Source organism: Saccostrea cucullata, unplaced genomic scaffold (assembly GCF_032062105.1).
Source record: "Saccostrea cucullata isolate Sc308-1 unplaced genomic scaffold, CSIRO_AGI_Scuc_v1 ctg16977, whole genome shotgun sequence".
NCBI lineage: Eukaryota > Metazoa > Mollusca > Bivalvia > Ostreida > Ostreidae > Saccostrea > Saccostrea cuccullata.
Genome location: NW_026928609.1, coordinates 1 through 9,304, shown reverse-complemented (window position 1 = coordinate 9,304; position 9,304 = coordinate 1). Strand labels below are relative to the sequence as shown.

At 32.3% G+C, this 9,304-nt stretch overlaps 2 protein-coding genes across 2 annotated transcripts; both read left to right on the top strand.

Moving 5' to 3' along the window:
• Positions 1 to 378: 378 nt before the first annotated feature.
• LOC134278154 (uncharacterized) lies at positions 379 to 2,546 on the top strand. The gene is made up of 5 exons (XM_062760471.1): positions 379 to 1,171; positions 1,411 to 1,472; positions 1,901 to 2,059; positions 2,238 to 2,358; positions 2,489 to 2,546. Exons 1-5 carry the CDS (start codon positions 1,092 to 1,094, stop codon positions 2,544 to 2,546), a joined length of 480 nt encoding a protein of 159 aa, XP_062616455.1. The 5' UTR covers positions 379 to 1,091.
• A 98-nt stretch (positions 2,547 to 2,644) lies between these two features.
• LOC134278151 (uncharacterized) lies at positions 2,645 to 4,297 on the top strand. Its single transcript, XM_062760468.1, has 5 exons — positions 2,645 to 2,725; positions 2,825 to 2,893; positions 3,159 to 3,282; positions 3,558 to 3,601; positions 3,879 to 4,297. The coding sequence occupies exons 1-5, from the start codon at positions 2,656 to 2,658 to the stop codon at positions 4,082 to 4,084; spliced, it is 513 nt and encodes a 170-aa protein (XP_062616452.1). The 5' UTR covers positions 2,645 to 2,655; the 3' UTR covers positions 4,085 to 4,297.
• The last annotated feature ends 5,007 nt before the right edge of the window (positions 4,298 to 9,304 follow it).

The following is a 9,304-nucleotide window of genomic DNA, read 5'->3' as shown; positions in this document are numbered from 1 at the left end:
TTTTTTAGTACATTATTTTTTTTCAATTTGTCCCTAGATACCTTGATCTTGCGGAGTAATTATTTGCAGATCTGGTCCCACTAGAATTAAAAATAAACATAAATAATGTTTTCCGACATTTTTCAGCAATGACAGGATACCATTCGATATTATAATTTTTCTATGCGGTTAAAAAAGATTCATTGCCGTTTAGCAAGTCACGCTAACTTTCTCCTTTCAAAGTTTTTAAAATACATTTTGAAAGTTTTCAGTCAAATTTCAAACGCGTGTTGTGATGTTTGTTCTGATGTCAAGTGATGCAGTATTCCCTTATACAGATTGCGCAGCAAGGTGTGGGTGCTTGATAAATTTTTTTTTCTTTTGATGATGAGGTCCCAACAATGTATACGGGCGATATATTTTTTAAGTAAATCTCCCATTCGCTACAATTTTTGTAATTACAGCTACGTTTCCATCAGAAAAAGTCTTTGGTCGCCCTGGCCTTGGCAAATCTTTAAGCGTTTTCACTCAACAAAAACTGTGCTTAATGAAACTGTATAATCTCCATAAATCTGATAAATTTTACTTAACATTACTTTTGCAGGTATATAAAAATACCTCATATCACTTTGATATAGGTTCTTATTTCAGCTTTAATTTTTGTATTTCACTGGGAGAAAAGTGTCAGTATGTACGACTGCCTTTTCCCTTTTGTATGTAACTTTTGAAACAGTGAATTAAAGTATGAATGTATCTACCCGGCCTTGACATTGGTATTGGTCATTTACAACAACTGTCTATGAAAACATTACTTGTGTCATTTTATTATCCCTTGTGCCATTTTAAGAATTGGTTTTTCTTTATCAGGAAAAGAAATCCTTGTCAATGTCCTTGTTTTATTTTTATAATGCCTTCATTATGTTTTTTTTTTTTTACAAATTAGCCAGGCTCTCTGAACCTGCTCTGTCCATAGCTATGAAACTAAAGTGGTGGTTAATTTAGATGTATTGATTTGTGAGAATTCAAAAGGATATTTCCCTGTAATAATTTAATACTACTATGTGTATTATGTCTGACTTTCGACTAAATACGTTTTCTTTGTTAAAATTAAAATGATGCTGATCCACTTGCTCTTTTTTGTGCCTTTAACCCTTTTCACTAATATACAAGCCTTTAGCAGTGGATGTCGAAGGTAAAGGATCATATTTTTGTTTATATATCTTCAAGTCAAATCTTATTTCACAAATAAAGTAGTTTGAATTATTAAAACGCAGCTCAATCATGAGATTTTTGGAAAAATGTATTTCTAAAATAGAATAATTACTCGACAGATAAAATTTCTTAAAATGGTTTTCATTGATAGAATATGTTCTTTTATGATCCTTGATACTCTTATATTTTCGTGTCAACTTATTTGAATTTACATTTTAGACCGGATGGTGTCCATTGTTGCTATAATGAATATTTTGACGTGGAGAACAAAGCTTGTAGAGGTAAGGTTTATGCATGGAATATAGAAAAATAAACATCAATATTCTACTTTAGAAAGATAATGTATAATATTCAAGCTCAAAATCCACTCAAACAATACAAGTTTTGGTGCAGAGCAAACATGGACAGAGGAGGGATCAGATACCTTGGAAAAGTGAGCATATGTAGCCGAGCGTCAAATACGCCGTGCGTTTCTTCTCGTTATCGGGAACTAACTAAAAAATCCATCGACAATTCTAAATGAAAACAAGGTCTAACAATTAGTATGAAAACCATAGTCAGTATTTGACTTCATCCTAACTTGTATTAGCTGAAGACATATTGAAAATAAAATTTCAACTTAAATCTGCAGAAAAAAGATTCTCATTGAATTCCATGATTATATCGTCCATGTCATTTGTTTTCTACGAGGCATTTTAATCGTTTTTAGAATGCAGTCCCGGGAAAATAGGCTGGGGATGTAAAGAACCTTGTAAAGAGGGATATTATGGACATTTGTGTCGATTGGCATGCACGTGTAAATCTATTTATTGTAACCCAGTATTTGGATGCTTGGCAACAACCTCTAATGGAGGCACTGCCATCCTAGGTATTCTTCTTGTTCTTAATATTATATTGTTCGAAAGAAATTCATTATTTTGTGTACCCACATAAAATACATGGAGATACATTCCTTAATGTAATCGATGATATCCTGACTGTACTATTGTCGTTATTTTTTTAACTACACCAATTACTTGAAATATGTATGCAACTCTTACTTTTAGCCCCCAAAGAGTACAATTTGGAGAGAATCGGTCACTCTATTTCACCCTATTCAACAAGAAAGCATGGAATGCGTTTGTCTACAAAAGACAAGTCAACCCTAGAATCATCGACTATGGAGATGTATAATTTATTATTGTTTTAAAGAATTAAAAGTTACAAAATATATAGTTAAAAAAACATAACAATAACAGAACAAAGTTTTAAACTAATTGCTACATTAGAACATAACATACACATTTTGAATTCACAGATCTTTGGAGAAAGGGGCAACAGATCATATGCATGGTAAATATAACCCTAAAATTTAATATCCTTTAACACACAATTATTTAGTATATATCTTCAATACATGAGATTTGCATCCATAAATTATATTTAAACTATAGTTTTCTTTGAATAACACTAGAAAATACGAAGATGTCAGCAGTAACAGAGAAGAATAAAACAATCAACGAGAGAACCAAACTAAGAGTAAACACAAGCACAGGTCTGTCTGTTTGTCTGTCTGTCTCTTTTGTATTATTGTCACTCCTTTAAGTTAACTATACGTGAAATTATATAATTTGATGTCGTATTCCTCTGACAGATTCAAAAGTTCTAATCTTATCCATGAGAGTAACCTCTTGGCCACATGTTTCAGAAGAAAATCCCCAACGTACGTATTAACAAATTTAACTGACAAAAATCTGCAATACGGAAACAAAATTATTTTTTTGAAACCTTAATTTTTGTTTTATTATTATAACAATATCTAGCATATAAAACTCAAAGGAAAAAGTTTTTGTTCTTTTTTTCAATTAAACTGTATATTTTAATTCCTGTTAATGTTTTCATCCGTTTACAATTAAGACAACATATTTAATTTGCAGACATTAAAAGAATAAAACGTCGTAAATGATAGCGCAATGATACGTATTTAGGTTATACTGTGAATAGTGAATACAATGGAGAGGAGTTACAGCAGATATCTAGGCATCTACGGTTGATAACCATCTCCTTATTTATGATAGTTTGCTGTGTCGTCATTCTAATTCCTCTACTGATGTATGTTCACATAGTTGTTTTTATCTCTTTATCATTTTTTAAGTTTTTAAATTGGAAAAAGAAATTATGCGACAAAAAAATTCTTTACTTCAGATCATGTATCCTTTAAAAGAAAAACAAATTATTTGTTATAAAATTTCTCGTGCTATATATATAAACTATTTATATATCTTGATTACAAGAGTGCAGACATATTTGTAGGCCTGAATTGATAAATATTATTGAAGGAAAAATTATTGCAAAGTATTATAGAAAAAATTCCACTCGTTTTCTAGGTATTATACAGTAAAGCGTACCAGAAGAACGGAATTTCCTATCGGTATGATTTAAATTACTCAAAAACACATATGTATGCCAAAGATAGACCAAATTTATAAACTCATTTATGACGCATAAGATAACTCAAAAGACAATCTATATTGCTAAAACGACTTTTGAGATCTTTACCTATTCCATTAGATAGAGAATATTCTTCACATATCGTAATTTTTTTGTACTAAACAATGAGAAAGTACCTTAAATCTGTGGACAAATTATTATATCTTAATCGTACTCTTTGAAGATTTTATAACATTTCTGTTTACATTCCTGAGCAGGATTAAAGCAGGTGTGCTCCAACAACATGAATACTCTTCATTTCGCCGGAACAATGGACCGAGGATATACTCCTCTGTCAAACAGGGAACGTCGGGTTAGGAGTGGACGAACGTCCGACTACAGTACACCACAAAGGAATGGAAGACAATCCGACTACAGTACGCCACAAAATCTTGATTTGGAACAATTTGCAAACTCTCTCTAATGTGATGCAATGGATACCTGACATGGAAAAACTAGCATATATCATTGGAAACAATCTGACTTAAAATACGTGGCTCAAATATTGTTCTCCTTGGTATTGTCTGGAAGTCATTCTCTCTGAACACTGCACCATTTACAGCTATTCTTAATCTGAAATCCTATAAAATATAATTCTCATTAATTTATATTTGCTGTCCTTCCCTTGAAAGCATGAAAAATCACCAAATATATTTTCATATTTAGACTAAGGCTGCTATTAGCAGTGGAAATGTTTATTTGTGACATCGCTCAGATTGATACCGTAAATCTGGAAATTTTTACATCGATTTTATTTTGCGAATTCGGGTCAAAATGCTGTTGATTAATTTTTACGTTTCAAAATTTGGGAATGACCACTGCTTTGTTTACATTTCCTTATTAGTAATCTATTTTTAAGAAAAATATTTTTGGGACTGCAGTGAATTCGCAAATTTGCTAAAAATGTATCTAACGCAAAAATTTCCAGATTTACGGTATATTACCAGAAAAACTGTAATAATTGTTCAGCAACAAACCTGCATGATAATCGTGAGGACTTCAATTTTCCTTTCGTCAAATGTCCTTTCATGTGTAGCTATATGCCATAATCATTATATTTGATTTTATCTCCCAGATAATACGATACAATAAAGCTTGTTTTTCATATAAACATTTTTTAAACGAGGTAAGCTCTTGAAAAAACACGTTGTTTAAAGTCATCATTTCACTAGATCTATTTTCAAAAGAATGACATTTTTAGCAAATATAATATATCATCAGTTGAATGCTCACTTTTTTATGCAGCTGTTAGAGCATTGTATAACTACTGACTTTCATTTTGCCCATTTATGCATGAATTGGAGCATACGGCAGGTGTGATCAGCTGGCAGGAGATGTGTAGCATCCATGGCACCTGATTCAATCTCTAATGAAAATGAGACCTGTCTTTGCTTGACTCTCGATCTTTACTGTTCCAATGGTCTTGATCTGTACTGCTTCAATGGTCTCGATCTGTACTGTTCCGATGGTCTCGATCTGTACTGTTCCAATGGTCTCGACTGTACTGTTCCAATGGTCTTTAGAGCTTGGATACTGTTCTTTATCTCCATAATTTATCTATGATACTTAAACACAGTTGCAAATTATGTGTGTCCCTAAATTTAAAAAAAGTTAAAAAGTTTTTTTTAAATGAACTTTGAATTGGTCAAGTAATCAAATCTTGTGAAGCCCGAAGGGCTTTTCGGTAGATTTGATCACGTACTAGATAAAGGTTTATTTCCCGGTAAACTTTTTAACAATGTTGTTTATTACTTATATTTACATTTGAGGTGAATAGATTTCGATTAAAACTGCATTTAATACACGAACGGGTATTAAAAAATGATACCACAGAGTCTGACATATCTGTATCATACTTCGATATTTTACTTGCAAAAGACGCTTATGGTAATCTATAATCAAGCTCGATGATAAACATGATGATTTTAACTTTTCTATCTTCTACTTCCCTTAGAGATGAACGCGTAGCAATGGGCATCGTTACTGGTTTCTGCCGACAAGGCAGGTAACAACATTGTCTTTTTTTGTTAGGCTCATTATATAAATTCCATTCCAGAAGAACTTGGATTTAATTCTACAAGTGGTAATTCATCCTACTTTTACTCACACTTCCCTTTCTTAGGAAGAAATTCTTCAAAATCTCCTATCAGTGTTGAATACTTTTAATATTCCACAGAGCCAAAATGAATTTGAACTACCTTATATTGGATTCCAAAACTTCATAAGAATCCTTACAAACAAAGATACATTGCAGGTTCCAGTAAATGTTCAACCAAGCCTCTTTCGTTACTCCTCACTAAGATATTGACAGTAGTGAAGAAAAACTTCAAGAGTACTGTGCAACTATTTATTCAAGAAGTGGTGTGAATCAGATGTGGATACTACAAAATTATAAAGAAACTCTTGGACACTTTGAAATCACAAGACTTTACGAAAATCAACAGCTTAAAAACTTTCGACTTTTCAACCTTATACACAACAATTCCCCACTATAAATTAAAATCCAGGCTGTTTGATATCATTGACAGCTGCTTCTTCAATAAAAATGGAACACGTAAATTTACTTACCTCGTTATTGGTCATTTGCAAAATTATTTTGTTAAAACAGATTCTGGTTGCACACATTAGTACTCTGAAGCTGACATCAAGAAGATGCTTGAGTTTCTGATTGACAACATCAATGTGGTTTTTGAAGACCAGGTATTTCAAAAATCTATTGGATTTCCCATGGGTACAAATTGCGCTCCGTTATAAGCAGACTTATTTTCATATTCATATGAAGCAGAATTTATGCAAAATCTTATGCGTGAAAAGAAGAAAACACTTGTTGTGACCTTCAACTCGACATTTAGATATATCGACGACGTATTGTCAATTAATAATGGTAATTTCCATTCCTATTTCGATACGATATATCCTGGTGAGCTTGAAATAAAAGGTACAACAAAGTCCGAAACTTCTGTTTCATACTTGGATATTTTACTTGAAAAAGAAACTAATGGTAATCTAACAACCAAGCTATATGACAAACGTAATGACTTTAATTTTTCTATCGTCAACTTCCATTACTTTTGCAGCAATATACCTTCATCAGCTGCATACGGATTATATATATCTCAGTTGATTCGATACGCAAGAGCATGCTCTACGTATGAACAATTTCTAAAACGAGGTTAATTATTGACAAGCAAGTTGACGAAACAAGAATATCAGCAGTCTCGTTTAAAGTCAACATTTCGTAACTTCTACGGTCGATACAATGACCTTGTCAGCAAATACAGTTTATCATCGACTCAAATGCTGACTGACATTTTTCATACAAATTGTTAACCCATTATTTATACACTGAGTTGACGACGGATTTTTCCGTCATTTCCTGATCATGATAAGGAGCACACGGCGGGTGTGATCGGTCGGCATGGGATGCTCACTCCTACATGGCACCTGATCTCACCTCTGATGTTTCGGGGGTCCTTGTTTGCTGTGCTCTTATTTTGTATTGTTTTATGGACTTTGAATTAAATACTGTTCGTTATCTCTATATCCTTCCCTTAAAGATATAACCATTTTAAACTATATCCAGTTCTAAGAAACTCATGCACAATAAAGACTGAAAGGAATACGTGCATTATTACCACTTTAAAGCAGCCGATGTTCAACAGTTGTTTGATAGTAGAGATAATACCAAGCACAATTTTATAACAGCTGCTTTATGCATCATTTAGTTCATCTCTGAGAAAAAAGAATTAACTATTAAATGTAATATTCCAATCAGACCCAATTTTGAAAAATAATCAAATAAAGGGAAATAATCACGGGGATTGTAACCTGACTGAGAAATAGGAAATACATTCTTAAATTGCATCGAAATATCTTTTATGAAAGTGCAGTAATCTTTTACTTGTATTTCATTATTTACAGATTAAACAACGCTTCAACAACAATGTACATGTAAATTGTATTTAGATTAAATTCCATGTAGAATTCATGTTTTAGACTAAAGACGCATGTGTTTTCTTAGGATACCAACTCCTTCCTGGCAATTGATATCACCTCTGGTATTCCAGGCATGACGATTTCAGTTGATTTATGTGTTTGATCAATGGCACGTTACTTTAACATATAATTTACGAATTCAAACTGATAAGAAACAATTTTCAAAGTGTGTGTCATTAGGCCGATAAAAATAGCATTGCTAGAAAACATGAATTTGCTCTTTTCAAAAACTGAGTTTTCAGCTCGATTTGTAAACAGATTGCCCTCTTCCTCTTATACTTGTTACGTCCTTGTTATCATATAAGAGGAAGATACGAGACTAAACCATATTTTATATATATGATTTTCGTGCACAGTGAGTGAAGTTATATACAATTAAGATATATTTATTATCATAAGCGTACCAGATAATTTTCAAAACAAAAGAAATATTGATTATAAATTCTAACATTTAATTTGGTCAACTTTAATGTTTGTACAAGAAGGATATAGAGATAACGAACAGTATTCAATCTCAAAGTCCATAAAACAATTCATATTAGGATCAGAGCAAACACGGACCTCCGAAACATCATAGGTAGGATTAGGTGACATGGAGGAGTGGGCATCCCCTGCTGACGGGTCACAACCGCCGTGTGCTCCTTTTCATGATCAAGAAATAACGGAAAAATCCGTCGTTAATGCAGTGTATAAATAATGGACTAAAATTAGTATGAAAAACGTCAGTCAGCATTTGACTCAATGATAAATTGTATTTGCTGACATGGTCACTATATCGACCATTGAACTTACGAAATGATGATTTTAATCGAGACTGTTGATATTCTTGTTTCATGAACTTGCTTGTCAATAATTTATCTCGTTTAAGGGACTATATCATATGTTATACAATTATAATAATATTTCTTGTAGAGACAATCTCATATGTGATTACAATTATAATAATATCTCTTGTAGGGACAATATCATATGTGATTACAATTATAATTTTGATAAACGGAGTGACTGCTGTTTAGGTAATCAGGCAGTCTTCGTTAACAAAAATTCCCTAATATTTTCAATATAACGCATTATAACTTTTTGAAGAGTTTTTAATTATTATAAATATTTCGGAAATATAATATTTGAAACATCTGAAAAAACCGCGTATTATCGATCTTAAAACACATTTTAGAACATTTGTTTCATTTCAGATTCATTGTGTTATTCTTTCATTTTATCTAGAGTGTCCATTAGGAAGAGTTGGGTTGAACTGCACACAACGATGCACATTAGGTTTCTATGGGCGTCTTTGCACTAGCCCCCCTCCCTCCCCCCCCCCGGTTGTGAAGAGCACATATGCCATTATGTTAATGGGTATCCAAAAGGTGTTACACATACAAGTATTATTTTCGCTATATCATAAAAATAAATTTGCTAATTTAAATTTAAAGATTTTATCTATTTAAAGCAACGCAATATATGCCTCATTTTTTTTCATTTGAAAACGACTAATAAATTAAAGATACAAAATTGCCCACAGCAAAAAAAAACAAACCTACTGCAATAAGTACACATTTAACATCTTCAAAAGTCTTTACAGATACAACAGAGGTGAAAAAAAAACGGATAATTTAACAGAAGTAACCGAAGATACTTGGGCACTTTC

Excerpts from the sequence above, each read along its gene's own strand:
- LOC134278154 (XM_062760471.1), top strand. The coding sequence starts at position 1,092 with ATGATGCTGATCCACTTGCTCTTTTTTGTGCCTTTAACCCTTTTCACT. Across the intron at positions 1,172-1,410 it reads TTTAGCAGTGGATGTCGAAG|ACCGGATGGTGTCCATTGTT; the intron begins GTAAAGGATCAT and ends TTTACATTTTAG. Across the intron at positions 2,359-2,488 it reads GAATCATCGACTATGGAGAT|ATCTTTGGAGAAAGGGGCAA; the intron begins GTATAATTTATT and ends TTGAATTCACAG.
- LOC134278151 (XM_062760468.1), top strand. The coding sequence starts at position 2,656 with ATGTCAGCAGTAACAGAGAAGAATAAAACAATCAACGAGAGAACCAAA. Across the intron at positions 2,726-2,824 it reads AAGAGTAAACACAAGCACAG|ATTCAAAAGTTCTAATCTTA; the intron begins GTCTGTCTGTTT and ends TTCCTCTGACAG. Across the intron at positions 2,894-3,158 it reads TTCAGAAGAAAATCCCCAAC|GTTATACTGTGAATAGTGAA; the intron begins GTACGTATTAAC and ends ATACGTATTTAG.